The sequence below is a fragment of the Silene latifolia genome, chromosome Y (assembly GCF_048544455.1).
Source record: "Silene latifolia isolate original U9 population chromosome Y, ASM4854445v1, whole genome shotgun sequence".
NCBI lineage: Eukaryota > Viridiplantae > Streptophyta > Magnoliopsida > Caryophyllales > Caryophyllaceae > Silene > Silene latifolia.
The window spans coordinates 301,728,075-301,747,162 of record NC_133538.1 but is presented as its reverse complement, the minus strand read 5'-3'; the positions used below and the strand labels follow the sequence as shown (position 1 = coordinate 301,747,162).

Sequence of the window (19,088 nt, the reverse complement as noted above, 5' to 3'; positions counted from 1 at the left end):
TTCAAAAAAAATAAAAATAAAATAAAATAATAACAAAACCAAGTCATATCACCAAACTCTCCATCGTAAACTAGACTTCTTGGCTCTTGCACTTTGATGTACATCACGCACGTACCGGTAAAATTTCACTACTAACCGTCAACTGAAAACCTCCACCAACTCGCCCGAGTCGATTCAGCTCCGCCATCTACGCCGCCCCGCCGCAGCCATGAGTATCGTCTTCTTCCTCCTCTCTTTCTCTCTTCTCTTCGCGTCTACCATCGCTCAGCCGCCGTTGATTGTCGATCGCCGCCCGCTTATCCTCCCGCTTTCTTTCTCCTCGCCGCAGTTCGCCGACGCCAGCAAGCTCAAGCTCCGACGTCATCTCCATGGCGTTTCGCCTAATGCTAGGATGCGTCTCTACGACGATCTCCTCTCCAACGGGTTAGTTTGTTAATTAATTGATCATTAGTGTGTTTTAGTATACTTTAGGGTTTATTGTTATTGATTAATGTTGATCATTGATTTGATTTAGGGTTTTTCGTTGTTATTGATTAGGGATTTTGATTGCTTAATGTTGATGAACTATGTGAATTGTGAATTTAGGTATTATACGACGAGGTTATGGATTGGATCGCCACCGCAGGAGTTTGCGTTGATAGTGGATACGGGGAGTACGGTCACATATGTCCCTTGTAACTCCTGTGATCAATGTGGTAATCATCAGGTATTTCCTTTATCACCTTTCTCTTTTCAGATACGGAAGAGGTCATAACTCATAACCTATTTGTTAAGACGGCAGTATAGTGGATAATCAAGGTTTGTTCGAATCCCTCTCCCACAATTCCTTGTAGGAGTAGGCGAGTTATGAGTAGCTCATTTGACAACAAAAAGTCTTTTATTTGATTCTAGAGTAATTTTAATTTTAAACACCGCTTTTGAAACTTCTATCCTTTCATTTATGTATTGTTCTTTACAACTGCATTTTTCTGAACATTTCCACAAATATTTATACTCCGTACAAAAGTAAGTTTTGTCAAAAAAAAAAACCCGACACATTTTCGTGAGAGTTTTGATAGATGAACCCATTTCAACCAAAACTTTTTATATTTATATCCTATTACGCCTCCCAACTAATATATTTATATCCTATTACGCCTCCTCACTCAAATTTGAAGAGTGGTTAGTGGACCTGCTCCCCGTATCTTGTGTATACCATGGGCTGAGATATTGGAAATATTGGAGGCTGCGAGGATTTTTTGGTCACGTTCGCAGCGAAATGTAGTGGGCACGATATTCTCAACATTGATATATTTATTTATATGTTTAATTTGTATTATATTACATTATTATGTGGGGGAGATGATGTTCGTGATACCTTGTAAACTCTTTTGCTAGAGCTTATGGACTACACCCTAAAAGTTGATACATGCATGCCTATTTATAGCCATTGTAGAAGTTTCATGTTTCTAGATTTTTCTTTTTCCTTAGATTAACTAGAATATTCTAGCAAGTCAAATGTGTAGTATTAGATTGATTTTTTCACTTCATCTCGGCATCTCGTTCCATATGTTCCATAACTTCAACATGTCCTCTGAGTTGCTCTTGCTCTATACTATTTCTAATTCCAATTCCAGAGCTTGCCTCTCATCAATTTCTTTATGTAGCTCCAAGATTTTCTTGTAGAGTTTCTCTTTTTCCCCCTCAGATCTTCTACAAGCCTTGGAACATTTTCCTCTCGCGTGAGTGTCGAAGTTTTCTTCACGTTCTTTCAATGCCCTCTCACACTTCTTCAGCTCATATTTTTCAGATTCAATCATCAGCTTATACGTCTCATTGCCATAGAATATCTTCCTTGTATATTCAATTGTCTTCTCTTCCATCATTTTCAACTCTTCGTTAAAGGCTTGATTTATGTCGTCTTGCTCTTGGATCACCTTGTTTAATGCTTCACTCGTCTCTTGAAGCTTGCTTTGCAGCTCTTTCTTTTGATTATCCTTAACTAGTTCTAGGTTTGACTCGAGGCACTTACTCATCCAAACCTCTGTGACACCCCTGTTCCCTTTCATACAATTTCTGATCATCTCTCTCACACTCTCACAAACAATTTCCATTTTCTTTTCTCTTTTCATCTTCTTTCTTACATTTGAACCCAATATCTACATTTCCCCCTTCATCTACAACCAAAAAAAAAAAAAAAAATTAGAAGAGATGGCAAATTGTCACAGAAATGAGACGTTTGTTTGGCCATGGAAGGGCGTCTTAGCTAACCATTCATGTTCAATTGGAAAAGGGAAAGTATGTGGGGGATAGCGGAAGTAAGTACAAGGATGAATTCAGAAAGACAGGTTGGTATCCTCGCAAAGTGAAACGTGATGTCGTGTTCTTCAAGAAGGATGTCATGGGTTTTCGTAATGCCATGTCATTTGAAAAATCATTCGAATGTGATCAATATGGTAGGCGAGAGTGGTACACAACAAGATCTCATGGAGATAAGCTATATGAGTGGATGACAAAAGAGGATGATTATAACTCAAACAGAATCATTAGGAAGCGCCTCAGAGAGAACGGAGAACTCAAATCTGCAATGATATTTTGGATGAAAAAGATAGGATGAGTAAGTACCTCAAGTCAAACCTAGAGCAAACTATACTAGTCAAGGATAATCAAAAGAAAGAGTTACAAAGCAAGCTTCAGGAGACAAGTGAAGCATTAAACAAGGTGATCCAAGAGAAAGATGACATAAATCAGGCTATAACGAAGAGTTGAAAAGGATGGAAGAGAGGACATTTGAATATAGAAGGAAGATATTCCGTGGCCATGAGACGTATAAGCTGATGATTGAATCTGAATAACAGGAGCTAGAGAAGTGTGAGAGGGCATTGAAATAACGTAAAGATAAATTCGACACTGAAATCATTAAACGTAGGCATCTCAAGAATGAATTGGCTTCCGTTGCACACAAGAAAGTTGCACCCAAGAAAGCAGAGGAGAATGTTCTAAGGCTTGTAGAAGAACAAGAGAGGGAAAAAGAGACTCTACAAGAAAAGCTGCAGAAAGAAATTGATGAGAGGTAAGCTCCGAAATTAGAAATAAAGCAACTGGGAGGATATGCTGAAGTTATGGAACATATGAAATAAAGCCTTGGTATTGAAATCTCAACTTATTATTAGTTTTGATTTATTTTATTTTACTTTTACATTATTTATACGATCGATGCTTCGTGCTCGTTGCGTGTGGGGAGATTTGAGCTATTGGAACTGATTTCCCAACAAGTGGTATTAGAGCCAAACGACTCGGTCCAAGTGGTCGGGTAGTTTGATCGATAAGGATGTCAAATTTGATGGTAAAAGTAGTTTCATCTTTTGGCAAAGGAGGATGAAGGAACTGCATGTACTCCTTGTACATCTTGCTTGGCTCCAGCCTTGAAAGGAGGCAGGCCAGTGAGTGATGAGCAGTTGTGTACTAGGTGTGGTAGTACCATTAGGGTGCATCTCGGATTCCTCATCAACTGTGTTCTTGGCGTTGACCCTCCATATTGGCGATATGGGAAAAATTGGAGAAGCTTTACATGTCGAAAAGTTTGACCAATTAGCTGTTGTCGATGGATGAAGAAAATCTCATTGAATATTGAGGTAAGGTTGAGGAGGTGGATAAAGCGTTGTTACTCCTCAACTCTCTTCCGGATACATACGGGACGTATGTGGATACGATTTATACGGAGAGGATACCATTACCATGGAGGAAGCACATGCGGCATAGTTGTCCTTTGATGCGAGGAAGAAGGATAAGGTTGGAATGTGGAACGACATCACATTCGCCGTTGCCTCGTCACCTATCTATCGTCTAACATGGATTATGGATCAAAGCTTGATCCACTAACACTTCTCGGAATAATGGAGTAAAGTTTTATAAGTGTGGCGACAATGGGCACATTAGACGGAACTGTCCTAGGATAGATGTGTCAGATAGAGACAATGGCGACATCGATTCAACTAGGCTATTGGTGAGGGGAGTTGGTGGTTGGTTCCTTACCGAAGAGCGTGACTTTGTGGTCGCGGATGAGTACGATGCATCTTCCAAGGAAGAATAATTGACCAGAATTTTAAGTTGGCATTCAACCGTGGATGTTCTCGGTGTTAGGATGGTGAAAGCGAAATCATCTTGTGGGGCGGTGCATAGTTTTGAAACAATAGCTTATGTTACAGTGTTCGGACGGCAAAATCGAATCTCACATACTAAGTGTGGTGACTAAGGATAATATTGTCCTCATGAAGAGGAAGAGGGAGTCGCATCGTGGTTTATACCGTCTAGCCGTTAAGACATCAAGAAAGGTGATTGGAATAGTCTAGCAGTTAAGACATCAAGAAAGGTGATTGGAAATTTGGAATGGAAAAGACGTGTGCTGATTATGAGGTGGAGTGGCGGAGGCATAGTTTAAAATCACGGCCGAGACATATCGTATCGCCCGAGATGTATCGGAGGCGGCCGATACGAGATATCCCGATATGTATGAGGTAAACTAAAAATAGGAAAATATCCGCCGAGACGGCTGATTTATAACGTGTATCTGCCAACTCGGACCATAGATATGGCCCGTGATGAACCCCATGTAAATAAGTTATAACTTTTCAACCAAAAGCTAACCTAAAGCTCTTAATATTGTATAGGATTGGTCAAATTAGTTATTCTTAATAGAATTAATCTTAACTTTATATGAAAAAGCCTATAGATAATAAAATATCTACAAAGGCTTTGTAAAAAAAAATCGCCGTGATAACCGGCTTAACCGCAACTTAGTTTTACAAAACTCAAAGGTTAATATGGTTATAAGCTCAATGACCACTCCAAACACCTAAAACGCCAATCCCAGGCAAACACGGGCAAACAGGACGATCCCATGAACTTATAACAATAATAACCCAAGTTTAAACTATCTCCAAAAACCAAGCCAGGGTTTAAAAGCACCAGCACCGCACCCAGTATAAGAAGCATGGAGCCTAAACAATTATTAGTTCAGATAGTCATAGTGTCATAGTGTAATACAGAGGATTAGCCTATAAGGATCATCCTTAAACTAAAAACTAAATAAAAACTGAAAAACAAAAAAGAAAAAGAAAATACTTACAAACTTAAGTCGTGATCAGAAGTAGAATGCTTGATTTATTTATTGATATTTTACAAGAGATTTTTACAGAGAGAGAGAGAGAGAGAGAAGGCGTCTCCAAGCTTGCTCCTTTTGATCCAGAAAATATGTAATTTTCTCCTTAAGTAATTTAATTGTAGGAGCAGAAAGGAATTCACCCTCCTCATCCTTTTCAAGCATTTTGTCCCAAAACTTTGAATAGGATCGATATTTAAGACACAACATTCCTCGGGTATAACCCGTTACTGGAGCAGCTCTCCAAATCCATGGTATGGAAAAGTCCATGAAAAAATGTAAATTTTCAGGTATATTATCCTGAGTAGCAGGCTTAAGCTCTTGCCATTGAAGAAATAAGTCTAAATAATTCTGGTAAAATTTTTGGGTTAGCCCCATAAAAATCCCACCAGTCAATAAACCAATAAACCAATTTGGTAAATCATGGTTATTAACCATTAGTTTAATGAACCATGTATGGCTCAAATAATCATTTTCATATAAAAACGTTTTATTAAACGCTTGGATATAATCCCAATAATTATATTTCATCTGAACATTCCTCACTATAAGTGATCTTTCGAAGAAATGGAGATATACCCCGTCGATTATGGAAAATATATTCCCAATAATTATTTTAGAGAACTTATAAGTCTCTTTGTTTGAATTGCTCGGAAAATGTTGAATTGTGCGGCCATTGGCCTTGAGAATCTCTTTCATAGAAGAGTCATGTTTATAAGTTTCTTGGGTATAACCCAATCCTCCCGAATACCTCTTATGAAGATACCGGGATCATTTTCCCATTTTCATCACCTTTATTGAGCAAGTATAACTCTTTCTTTGCTACTATTAGCAACATTTCATCTTCTTTTTTAGTATTAGTTTGTATTCTTGATAAATATGAAGATTGAGTTTATCTGAATTACTGTTGGATTGCGAGAACTAGTATTACCGGTCTCGGTAAGAACTTTATTGCCATCTTTGAACAAGGATATTTCCTCGTCCTCTTCCTCTAGAGGAATTGCCTCTTCCTCTTCCCCTATAAGAGGAAGGTCCTTGATAACCAGGAACCATCTGCATAAAATTAGCCATATTACAAATATTCTTTGGTTAAAAAATCAGGAAGGTGATTATCTTCACCTTTTTTATAAACAATTTGAAAGTCGAACGGGGCTAAATGAGATTGCCACCTAGCAAACATTTGATTAGAAACATCATGTTTAAAATCTTTGGTAAACATATATTTAGCAGCCTTACAATCAGTTTTAACAATAAAAGGCTTATTATATAAATCGTCTTGAAATTTTAAAACACATTTAACAATAGCTAAAACTTCTTTAGCTATAGTAGCATAATTAGACCGAGCGTTATTCCATTTCCCAGAATAAAATCTAACAAGTAGTTCCTGTTTATTAGTAGGATCAATCTGTTTTAAAATCCCACCATATCCTTTATCGGATGCATCTGTTTCACAATTTTTCCCATTAGGGATTTGCAAGAGACAAACAAGGTAAAGATGTAATCTTAGCCTTAATTTTTCTAACGACATTAGTATGCACATCATCCAGGGACTGCATTTTTCTTGAATCTGTCATATAAGGCAATTTGTGTCTTCTGCAATATTCTTGTAATAAGGGAAATATAATTAAGACTTCCCAAAAATCTTTGCAAATGGGTTTTATTAGTAATTTCATCAGGAAATTTAGAACCAAACTCAATGCTTCTATTAATAGGAATAATACTGCCCTTTTCAATGTTACGACCAAGAAATCTTACCTTGGTTTGGAAAAGCATCATTTTAGGCTTAGAGATTGAAAAGAGCAGTATTATTCCTATTAATAGAAGCATTGAGTTTGGTTCTAAATTTCCTGATGAAATTACTGATAAAACCCGATTCTGCAAAGATTTTTGGGAAGTCTTAATTATATTTCCCCTTATTACAAGAATATCATAGAAGACACAAATGCCTTATATGACAGATTGAAGAAAAAATGCGTCCCTTGATGATGTGCATACTAATGTCATTAGATAAATTAAGGCTAAGATTACATCTTTACCTTGTTTGTCTCTCGCAAATCCCTAATGGAAAAAATTGTTGAAAACAGATGCATCCGATAAAGGATATGGTGGGATTTTAAAACAACATTGATCCTACTAATAAACAGAACTACTTGTTAGATTTTATTCGGGAAACGGAATAACGCTACGATCTAATTATGCTACTATAGCTAAAGAAGTTTTAGCTATTGTTAAATGTGTTTTAAAATTTCAAGACGATTTATATAATAAGCCTTTTATTGTTAAAACTGATTGTAAGGCTGCTAAATATATGTTTACCAAAGATTTTAAACATGATGTTTCTAATCAAATGTTTGCTAGGTGGCAATCTCATTTAGCCCCGTTTGACTTTCAAATTGTTTATAAAAAAGGTGAAGATAATCACCTTCCTGATTTTTTAACCAAAGAATATTTGTAATATGGCTAATTTTATGCAGATGGTTCCTGGTTATCAAGGACCTTCCTCTTATAGGGAAGAGGAAGAGGCAATTCCTCTGAGGAAGAGGACGAGGAAATATCCTTGTTCAAAGATGGCAATAAAGTTCTTACCGAGACTGGTAATACTAGTTCTCGCAATCCAACAGATTGATAAACTCAATCTTCATATTTATCAAGAATACAAACTAATACTAAAAAAGAAGATGAAATGTTGCCTAATAGTAGCAAAGAAAGAGTTATACTCTTGCTCAATAAAGGTGATGAAAAATGGGAAAATGATCCTGGTATCTTCATAAGAGGTATTCGGGAGGATCAAGTTATACCCAAGAAACTTATAAACATAGACTCTTCTATGAAGAGATTCTCAAGGCCAATGGCTGCACAATTCAACATTTTCTGAGCAATTCAAACAAAGAGACTTATAAGTTCTCTAAAATAATTATTGGGAATATATTTTCCATAACTGACGGGGGTATATCTCCATTTGCTGAAAGATCACGTATAGTGAGGAATGTTCAGATGAAATATAATTATTGGGATTATATCCAAGCGTTTAATAAAACGTTTTTATATGAAAATGATTATTTGAGCCATACATGGTTCATTAAACTAATGGTTAATAACCATGATTTACCAAATTGGTTTATTGGTTTATTGACTGGTGGGATTTTTATGGGGCTAACCCAAAAATTTTACCAGAATTATTTAGACTTATTTCTTCAATGGCAAGAGCTTAAGCCTGCTACTCAGGATAATATACCTGAAAATTTACATTTTTTCATGGACTTTTCCATACCATGGATTTGGAGAGCTGCTCCAGTAACGGGTTATACCCGAGGAATGTGTCTTAAATATCGATCCTATTCAAAGTTTTGGGAAAAAATGCTTGAAAAGGATGAGGAGGGTGAATTCCTTTCTGCTCCTACAATTAAATTACTTAAGGAGAAAATTACATATTTTCTGGATCAAAAGGAGCAAGCTTGGAGACGCCTTCTCTCTCTCTCTCTCTCTCTCTGTAAAAATCTCTTGTAAAATATCAATAAATAAATCAAGCATTCTACTTCTGATCACGACTTAAGTTTGTAAGTATTTTCTTTTTATTTTTTGTTTTTCAGTTTTTATTTAGTTTTTAGTTTAAGGATGAGCCTTATAGGCTAATCCTCTGTATTACACTATGACTATCTGAACTAATAATTGTTTAGGCTCCATGCTTCTTATACTGGGTGCGGTGCTGGTGCTTTTAAACCTTAGCTTGGTTTTTGGAGATAGTTTAAACTTGGGTTATATTGTTATAAGTTCATGGGATCGTCCTGTTTGCCCGTGTTTGCCTGGGATTGGCGTTTTGGGTGTTTGGAGTGGTCATTGAGCTTATAACCATATTAACCTTTGAGTTTTGTAAAACTACTGTCTCCTTGGCCCGGGTTTGAGAGCTCCCCATATTGATCCCATATTGATGAAGATACCAGGGATCATTTTCCCATTTTTCATCACCTTTATTGAGCAAGAGTATAACTCTTTCTTTGCTACTATTAGGCAGCATTTCATCTTCTTTTTTAGTATTAGTTTGTATTACTTTCAACAATTTTACGTCCGTTGAGGGTTATGTCTTGAGTATTGACCCTAAATCTTGTCTCTAACTTATTATTAGCTTGCCGTTCATTTTACTTTTACATTATTTATCTATCGATTGGTGCTTTCGGTGCGTGTGAGAGATTGAAGCTAATTTCCCAACAATATTAGGCTATTAATTAGATGCTACAAGAAATTCCATTAAAAGATAGTGAGTTGTGATAAATGGCCATTTCAAGCTTCTCACAGATTAATCATATAGGCTTTGCCCAATTAATGATCCCATGGAATTCAACTTTCCGTATCTGATGATAAAGAATTGCTGATGGTTATCATTTGTTCTTTGGCTTACTCTCCTCAGAGAAGGCGACAATCCCTAATTCTTTTCAGAAAATAATTAAGCTCCCTACAATACCCCTCTCATTAACGACCGTATTTGAATTTTAGAAAAACTAGGGATGAAGATGAAAGTAGGGATGAAGATGAAAGGAGGTGTTAATTTACTAAAATATCTCACACAGTTCTGAAATTAATTTGGTATCAATTGGTGGCTCCATCTCATTTTCCTATGATATTTCATTATGTTCATATACTAGTAGTATATTGGGGGGAAAACAGTAGATTTGCATCAACCTACTCTCTAAATCTACTATTTACCACACTAAATTAGTGTGGTTTTTGGTTAATCTTCTTTTTTGCCCAATTTGTTGTTTATAAAACGGTGATGTAATACAAGTACGAATTGATTCTTGATTCTAGTGAATACATTTAGTGGTGCAAAGTATGAGTGGGCCCAACTATAAATGACACTTTATTTGAAAGAAGTAGTGAAGGGAAAAAAATTGATTGGAACTTGCAAGGCTTCTTAAATAGGCTTATTACTTGAATAAGTCATATTTGTTTGTCAGTTTGGGTTGGGGTACCTACTGATGGTTTTACTATTTTCAAAGCAATCCTTTTTCTTGCATGCATGAACACCACAAAGTAGGAGGTAGGAAAAGAGCATTCATTTGAGTTGTTAAAAGTTAAAACATGACGGGGAAATTACTGAGTTGGGGTGGCCTTTGTGTACTTAGAGAAGCCTTGCAAGAAAGTTTTGGGGTGGCCATTTGGTGGCAAGTAATATTTTTAAGGAATGATGTGGTAAATTGTACATATAAATACTGAAAACTATAAGGGGGCGTTTGGTTTTCAAAAACAAGGTATTAGGTAGGAGTGAGTTTAGAATAGACAAAACCACTACTCAGGTTTGTTTTGGTATTATTTGATTATGATACCCATATCTCAAACCCGTGAGGTATAGGTTTCTCATACCCAAGGGGGGATGAGGGTATGAGATTAATACCCATGGTATCAAATGAAACAAGAGAATAATTAAACAGGAAAAATTTATTTTTTGTGATATAGACAAGGTATCGACCATGAGGTATGAATTATTTTGTTTTTGACATTTTAAATATTCCTAAGAATCGAGTTTTAAATACTATGAACTTTCTCATGCCCATTTCTATGCATACTTTTCTATATACCTGCAAAACTTGATCCGTTTATGATGGATACTGCAGTGCCTTCCACTACTCTGGTTTCTATTTTTTCTTAAGTTTCCTTTTTTTGGCGTATACTTTTACAGGATTCAAAGTTCCAGCCAGATCTTTCAGATACCTACCATCCAGTGAAGTGTAATCCTGATTGTACATGTGATGCTGAAAATGACCAGTGTACTTACGAGAGACAATATGCTGAAATGAGTTCTAGTAGTGGGATTTTAGGTGAAGATCTTGTATCTTTTGGTAATATGAGTGAGCTCAAACCCCAGCGTGCTGTTTTTGGTTGTGAAAATGCAGAAACGGGCGATCTTTATAGTCAACATGCTGATGGTATAATGGGTTTGGGCCGTGGTGATCTAAGCATTGTTGATCAGCTTGTTGAAAAAGGTTTAATCAATGATTCCTTTTCACTGTGTTATGGTGGGATGGAGGTTGGTGGCGGTGCTATGGTTCTGGGCCAAATATCTCCGCCATCTGACATGGTCTTCAGCCATTCTGACCCTGATCACAGGTCTGTTATGGAAGATTTTGGTTACTTGATAGCCCTCTTTATATTTCTTTCTTAACGTCTGACACATTTACTCTAGTTTCGGCATGGCAACAGTCCATATTACAATATCGAGCTGCGGGGGTTACATGTTGCTGGGAAAAAGCTAGATATAAATCCACAGGTTTTTGATGGGAAGCATGGAACTATTCTAGATAGTGGTACAACATATGCCTATTTACCTGAAGCAGCGTTTCTGCCATTTATACAAGCTGTAAGATGATTTTATTTTTTGTTTACTGTTTCTGCACATTGTGGTATTTTGTTGTTCTGGATACAAGCTGTAAGGTGAACATACTGTATGCTACTTTGTGATCTTATTATTATGTTTTCAAATTCAGATCACAAGTGAGCTCCATGGCCTTAAGCAAATTCGTGGTCCTGATCCAAATTATAATGATGTATGCTTCTCTGGTGCTGGAAGGTAGTTTATATTGTTAGTGGATTATTCACTCGGCAGTTAGTTGTCCTATTATCTCAATTTCGCCATTTTGTGCTGCCTCAGTGAAATTCCAGAACTCTACAAGACTTTCCCGTCAGTTGACATGATCTTTGATAATGGTGAAAAGTATTCATTATCGCCGGAAAATTATCTATTTAAGGTGAAGTAGCTAATTCCCTTTTCCGGCTACTTTGCCAACCATTGTTGTGATATTTTCTTTCCAATTTATGTGCTTCAAATCTTCTATTCTCTTTATGAAGTAGTTGCGATCTGACTTGACGTAGTGTCTCTTTTTGGATTAATCTACTGTGATCATTTGTACAGCACTCAAAGGTACACGGTGCATATTGTCTTGGTGTTTTTCAAAATGGAAAAGATCTGACAACTCTTTTGGGAGGTATAGGGTGCTCAGTTTTACAATATTATTTTTGGGTATAGTTTTCTTTTTTCTCTTGGAGTTTGTAATTTCCTTCTTTATTCGAAAACAGGCATTGTTGTCCGTAATACTCTTGTAACATATGATCGTGAACACTCTAAAGTTGGATTTTGGAAGACCAATTGTTCTGTGTTATGGGAGAGACTGAATGCTTCAAGCAGTTCACCAGCGCCTGCACCTTTGGGTGGGGAGGTTGCAGCTACACCTTTGGGTGGGGAGATTTCAGATACAGGGATGCCACCTGCACCTTTGGGTGGGGAGGTTTCAGATACAGGGATGCCACCCGCACCTTTGGGTGCAGAGATTTCAGATGCGGGGATGCCACCTGCATCAGCTCCTAATGGAGCACCCAGTCGTGTTATTTCAGGTATATTAAGATGCTTATAACTTTTTGTAGCAGATTTTTTTCCCTATTAATTGTGTGTTTCGTGGCTTGTCAATTTTCTGGTCCAATCAACAGTCAACAACTTAACACTACGCAATGTCTCTACCTATTAATTAATGGTAATGATGGATAACTGAAAGACTAGTAAGAGGACCGCCTGGTTATGAATGGAAAATTACTGTTAATAAGGAAAGGAAAATGCTTGATTCACGTCTGCTATATGTAGAGGAGATAAATGGGAAAAGGTTGTGAATCTTTTTTTTTTCTGAATTAAAGCTTAAAAAATATATTTTTTTTTAATTCAGAAACAAACTTATTTGGCAAAATGACGTCCACGTAGGATTGGGAAACCCCAAACCTGAAACACGGAACAAACACGCCATTACCAATGGAGTGTCTATTTCAATGGGCAGGCCATTGTGAACGGCATGTACAACAACACGAGAGCCTTAGTCTCACAATGATTTGAGGTTGGTCGACATGAATCATCATTTGACGTCTTCGGCATTCAATAAGGCTCGCTAATATACGGAGATTTAAGTAAAAAGATTTCAAAAATCATAAATGTAATCGAATAATATATTAAAAAAATGATGATTATGAATGGCGTGTCTTTAACCCAAAAAATGTCATCACAAACCCACTGCAACGCTTACCCTATTACACCTCTAGGCCTCTTTGTACTTCCTTCCAATCTCAAAACTCCTCCACCCACCTTCAATTAATAACTAGCAACTTAGCAGATCCTTCCTCCTCATGACCCACAACAACTGGCCCACTATTGCTCCCCAACCACCATTGCTTTATCTGCATCAGCATAACCACCATGATCACGCAACAGCTCACCTCAACAAGTACACCATCACATTTCAGCCTCACTTAACCGCCAGGCCACCTCTCCTCTACCCACCTGGCGGCGCCACCTCTATTTGCTTACCAATCATCCCTTGCCTTGGATGCCCACAATAATAGTAGTTGCCCGAGTATTATTCACGACCAATACACGTATATATACAATGGGTATGGAGATATCTTTGCCTAATTACAAGGATATTATCTCCTCAAATAACTAACACAATAATAGTAAGTAAATACACTAATATTTACAATATTGTCTAACAGTTTTCATCGTTATTGTGGTCGCCAAGTTGTCTAATTCTTTTGGTTTATATATCCTGTATGGAGAAGTGAATAATGATTGATGATAGAAGGTGATAAATGATACGATGAAGAGGAAGGAAGAAAAGGGGGAATATTTGTCACTTTTGCGATTTCGATCACCACTAGTGAGCTTTGGCTTTGCTTTTGGCATTTTGAGGGTTGAAGACGCTATTGTTAATGGTGTGTCTATTCAATAGATATGCCACTCCTAATGGCTTGTTCATCTCAAATTCATTTTTCTCTACTTTTAGAGTTAAACTAGATACACGCCATTGTCAATGACGTGTCTCTTCCGCATCTCAGGTTTGAGATTGTCCGATCCTACGTGGACACCATTTGACTATTAAGTTTGTTCCGAAACAAAACGATAATTTTTTTTCATTTTTAAACATTATTTCAATAAAGATGCAAAGGTTGTGTACATTCTACTCGTTGCCTCGTCATAAGGGAAACCTTCAAGGCAATGGGGTAAAGTTGTCGTTATTGTCCCCTTATAAGTTACACCTCCCTGTTTTATTTTTTCTTCCCATATTCCATTCGCCCCACTTTTTAAAAAGTTGGTTGGAATGACACTAAATACCCTTATCTTATCCTTTTCGCTCACCAACTCCAAACTAGTCACCCCAACAACTACCACCACTTATACCCCATCACCAACCATCACCTGACCACCCCAACAACCACCACCACCACCACCACTAGCCTGCTACCACCCATGAGGCCATGAGCCCAATACTACGACCACCTCCCGGCGAGTCCACCACCATGACCACTGCCCGACGGGCCCACCATCACCAGTCACACCAACACAAACCACTACCACCAGCCACTCCAACATGAACCCACCCCCACCCCACGAGACTCCGCCCCCACCCACGAAACTTTCTTCCTCACCCTCGAAAAGCCTAGATCTAGGTTTTTGAGGGTAAGGGAGGGGGTTTTGTGGGTGGGGAGTGGTGTGGTTTTGGCAGAGGTGATGGTCGGATGTGGTGCGGTGATTGAATACATTGGTGTGGTGATGGTGGTTGGAGATGGGAATGAGGGAGGGGGGGGGGGTGTTGAAGATAAGTTGTGTAGATGGAGATGTTGATTTGCCGAGGACCTGAGGGGTGGTAGTGTTGTAGTTAATGTGGGTGGTATAAGGGTAGTGTGGTCAGTTGCTGGAAAAAACTTCCTCAAAAAGGAAAAAATTGCCAAAAAAGGAATATGGGAAGAAAACAAAAAATAGGACGGTGTATAATTTTTTTTTTTTTTTTACCACGCATTAGAAGTTTAGATATTTTCCCTTGCCAAAGGCGTTCATTTGTGCTATTGTGTATATGCAAACGTGTTTATGGTAGACTGGTAGCTTCAAGTCTTTAACTGACGTTTGTGTTGGCTGACCCCCTTTTTTTCTCAAATTAATTTCCAATTTCAGGAGATTTTCAAGTCGGATACATAACATTTGTTATATCCTTTAGTGTGAAGTACTTGGACTTGAAGCCACATGTTTCAGAACTATCTACGTCCATTGCCAAAGAGTTGGAAGTCAACACCTCTCAGGTAATCTGAGGGAATAGCCGATTTATAATTTTTCATAAAGTAGTGAATCAAGAAGGGAAAGAGACGTTGAATTGTATTTCTTAAACCTTGCTGTCAGGTAAATAATACTTTTAATGGCTTCTAGGTTCATCTTCTCAATATGACTTCTGCTGGAAATGGTTCCCTGATAAGTTGCAGCATCTATCCTGAAGGATCTGCCAACTATTTTTCAAATACAACTGCAATGGTAACTTGCATTGGTGAATGTGGGCTATGTAACTCAAAAGAAAGTGAGCACTAGATAATGTTTGTTAACTTGGACTTTGTGCAGCATATAATTTCTCGCTTAGCTGAAGTCCAACTTCCAGACACCTTTGGTAGTTACAAGCTTGTTATTTGGAAGGCCCAGCCTCCTTTGAAAAAGTAAATATTCTTTCTGTTTGAAGTGACTTTTTGTATGGTCTAGTACTGTCTTTGTCTTCTGCGGTTTTTCCGATGTTCATCTCTCTTGCTTTCTTAAATAAACATTTGGATTTCAGTCAATCCTTCTGCAATTAGTGAGCTGCCTCTGCTGTATATAAGTTTGACGATACTGCCTCTGCTGTATGTTAGCACATAGCATGTATGTGCAATGTTTTGGATGTCCTCTGTCCGCATATTTAATTAAATGGACTTTGTTTATAGCTGTTTGTAGAAATTCTGTAATGGTGTGTTTGGGAACAAACATTGTATTCTCAAATTCAGATTTGGACCAATTTACATGTTTGGCAAACCTATTAGATTTGGATTTCCAAATCCCTACCAAATTCAAGTAAGGCTAAAATAAAACTCATTTGAAATCCACTCTCTAACCCCTTCATTTCAAATCTTTATTTCACTTTGCTAAATTTAAAATGAGACATTTCAAATTAAATTCTTGTTGCCAAACACTCTCTAAATGCATTTTGTTGGGTTAGTTAAACGAACAATTGCATGATGAATTTTTTCTCTCCTGATAGCTTTACAGCTTTACCCTTGTTTGGACAAAGGGATTTTGAGGCAAAGGGAGGGGAAGGAGAGACATGATGGACCTAATTTAGATAGTATGTTGGATTTAAGGTATTCCGGACTCTTAAGTTTTACTTCGGTTTTCAAAATCGTTTCAATCTTTATTCTCGATTTAAATTCTAAGTTTTTATAAAAGAAATCCGGATTTGATTTTAAAACCTATAAGTTTACCATGATTTTTGTATTATGTTTCACTCCCCTTTAGTTTTTCACTTTTCCTTTTCTATATTTTCGCTTTTTGAGGTGTGCGATCACCCATGGACGGTTCTAAAGGATGATTCATGTCAGCCGCCAAATCATTTTGGGATAAGACTTTGTTGTTGTTGTTGTTGTTGTCGTAAGATTGAAGGGATATGGAGGGGAGGGCATTAAAATAATCCATTTTCCTTCCTGGGAGGCAAAATCACCCTTCGAACACCCATACTCTATAGTCTATTCCCATTCCCTCCCTTTCCCTCCTAATATCCTTTTTTACTCTCCAGCAATGCACTAATGATGGGATCAACACCTTCCTCAATGCAAATCTTTGCTGTACAGTTTACTGAGTTTGCAATGTCATGCATAGGAATTCTGAAAACACTGTTCCAGTCTACAGGTTTCATAATATTGGCCGAAATGACCAGTTTCCAGGATCTAACGGAACATGTATTGCCATTAGCCTTTGCTTCGTGTTACTAAATTTATTTTCACTTGGTTACTAAATATGACGGAATAATGCAAAATAATGCCTGAACTCTGTAAGCTTCGTGTATTGTAGTAGCTGGATGCAGGCATTTACACAATTTATATTTGGGGGGGTTTTATCAGTTGAGTTTGAGTTGTAGATGATATTCTTCACTTCATAACTGCCTATGATTTTTCCTTGGTGGCAGGAGTTGGCGGCAACAACACTATTTAGTAGTGTTTATGGCAATTATAATAACATTGATGTTAGGATTATCGGTATATGGGATTTGGTTCGTTTGGAGATGGAGACAAGAAGCAACCATATCATACAAACCTGTTGGCAGTGATGCCGCTCCTGTTATTGAGCAAGAACTCCAGCCATTGTGATTGCGATTGACTGATCGAGTTCTGTATCATTCTTACGAGATTTTCTGGTAGTTTTATCTTTTGTTTTGCCATTCAATTCAACAAAAAGTTCAAAATATACTAGTCTTTCTAATGCCAATTAACATAAGAACATACTGTTCTTTATCATTTACAGTATTTTGTAGATTACTCATGAATCTGATGCAGTAATATATGAGTACAACTTTAGTTATCAAAGCAGTTTCTCCACATCTATTGTGTTCCGATTATACTGGTCTATATCCCCTTTTTGTTTTTTGTCTATCTTCTTGTCGCCCAAATGGATGTTTGAAGATTGCTTTCAGAATCTGCTGAGTTTGGTTCATGAATTTTGTACAACTTTCAAGAATAAGGGGGTACTATGATGCGACTCCAGTGAGTTCGAATTGCTGTGAAATCAAAAGCTTATTTCAACATTCAACTTCTATATAGGTGGGGTATTTTATTCGGGATATAGGTAAGGCGTCTTATCTCATTGAGTCTTGAAATTACAAGTTCTATGTATTCGTTTCTGTTTTACTTTTGAATTATTTTCATACACATTTCTTTCCGTCGATGATGAAACAAGTCTTGTGACTTGTGTTTACAAGCAGGGGTAGATCTAGCTATGGGGCTATATGGGCTGGAGCCCAACCACTTTTTCGAGATCAAAGAAAATAGGTTACCACTAATACACGCATGCAAAGTAGTCCAGTTGGTCAAAGCAAACTGACTGAAGGTTGGGTGGCAAGAATGACAACGCAAGTTCAAAACCCAAGTTAGCAAATTTTTGTTTCTTTTATTTAAAACTTTTATATATTTAACACTTTTTGTATTTTCCAAAATTTTATATACTAAATTACCAACACATTTTCGTTTTAGCGTTAGGTATTTTTGATATATTAGTTCATTACATACGTTGGTACTTGTAAAGTGTCAGTTGATCCTTAGTTAAATCAATAGTTATGTGTGAGACGATTTTATATTGTGAGACAGTCTCATTTTATAAAAAACCATTCATTTGTTAGAATCGGTTTTTCTAACCTATGCCCAACACATGATAAGAAAAACAAAAAGGAAAAAATTAAACGACGTTTTTATGGAAAATTGCAATATCCTACTACTTTTACTTTTCATTACAATAAACATTTTTTGTTTTCTTATCATGTGCCTAGTGAGCGTAGGTTAGAAAAATCTCATTAGAATAAATGAATAATTTTCTTACAAACATGAATTACATTGTATATAGAGTAAATTATCAATTACACCTACGCTTAATGCACTTTTTTACATTTATTCCCACGTCAATTTTTTTTTTTTTTTAATTTACACCCAAGTTAATAGCTCAGGTTAGAAATTGCACCTAATATCGGATTCCGACCAGATTTCCGTCAAAGTTCTAATTTTTTGGGTTAAAACATTTATTTTAGGACGATTTTACCCTTCTACCATCCTTTATTATGCTTGTGTTTGTTTCCCTTGAAGATAATTTCTATCATCCACACGGCTATTCCCAACTGATTGCGGAGTTTTAAATCTGGAATTTGGAACTTCTTTACCCATATTTATTTTCCTGGTATCAACATCCTTGTCTGCATAATTGAAGGACGGATCCATGAAGTACGCTTGTCTCGGTGTTTTCTTACTCCAATAAGGTTCAGCATAGTTACCCATGATCCCTTTCATAGCCATCTCTCACGCTTCATTCATTAATGCAAACCCCTAAACACTATAAACCCAGAAATACAAACCCGAATCCAGAAATGCA

General features: G+C 37.1%; 1 protein-coding gene and 1 pseudogene across 3 annotated transcripts; both read left to right on the top strand.

Annotated features, from left to right (window-relative positions):
- The first annotated feature begins 45 nt into the window (after positions 1–45).
- Positions 46–18,303, top strand: LOC141627279 (aspartic proteinase 36-like). Of its 3 annotated transcripts, XR_012536846.1 has the most exons (14): positions 46–423; positions 586–706; positions 10,815–11,242; positions 11,336–11,492; positions 11,620–11,702; positions 11,784–11,880; positions 12,045–12,117; positions 12,209–12,523; positions 15,120–15,244; positions 15,369–15,470; positions 15,555–15,646; positions 17,143–17,370; positions 17,636–17,798; positions 17,935–18,303. XR_012536846.1 is itself a non-coding variant. In XM_074440624.1 (12 exons), exons 1-12 carry the CDS (start codon positions 209–211, stop codon positions 17,321–17,323), a joined length of 1,989 nt encoding a protein of 662 aa, XP_074296725.1. In that variant the 5' UTR covers positions 46–208; the 3' UTR covers positions 17,324–17,533. The 3 variants fall into 3 exon arrangements, 1 of the variants encoding a protein (XP_074296725.1); XM_074440624.1 differs by lacking the exons at positions 17,636–17,798; positions 17,935–18,303 and having other exon boundaries at positions 17,143–17,533; XR_012536847.1 differs by lacking the exons at positions 17,143–17,370; positions 17,636–17,798; positions 17,935–18,303 and having other exon boundaries at positions 63–423; positions 15,342–15,470.
- On the top strand, positions 2,191–2,929 carry LOC141634275 (protein INVOLVED IN DE NOVO 2-like; annotated as a pseudogene).
- Positions 18,304–19,088: the final 785 nt, after the last annotated feature.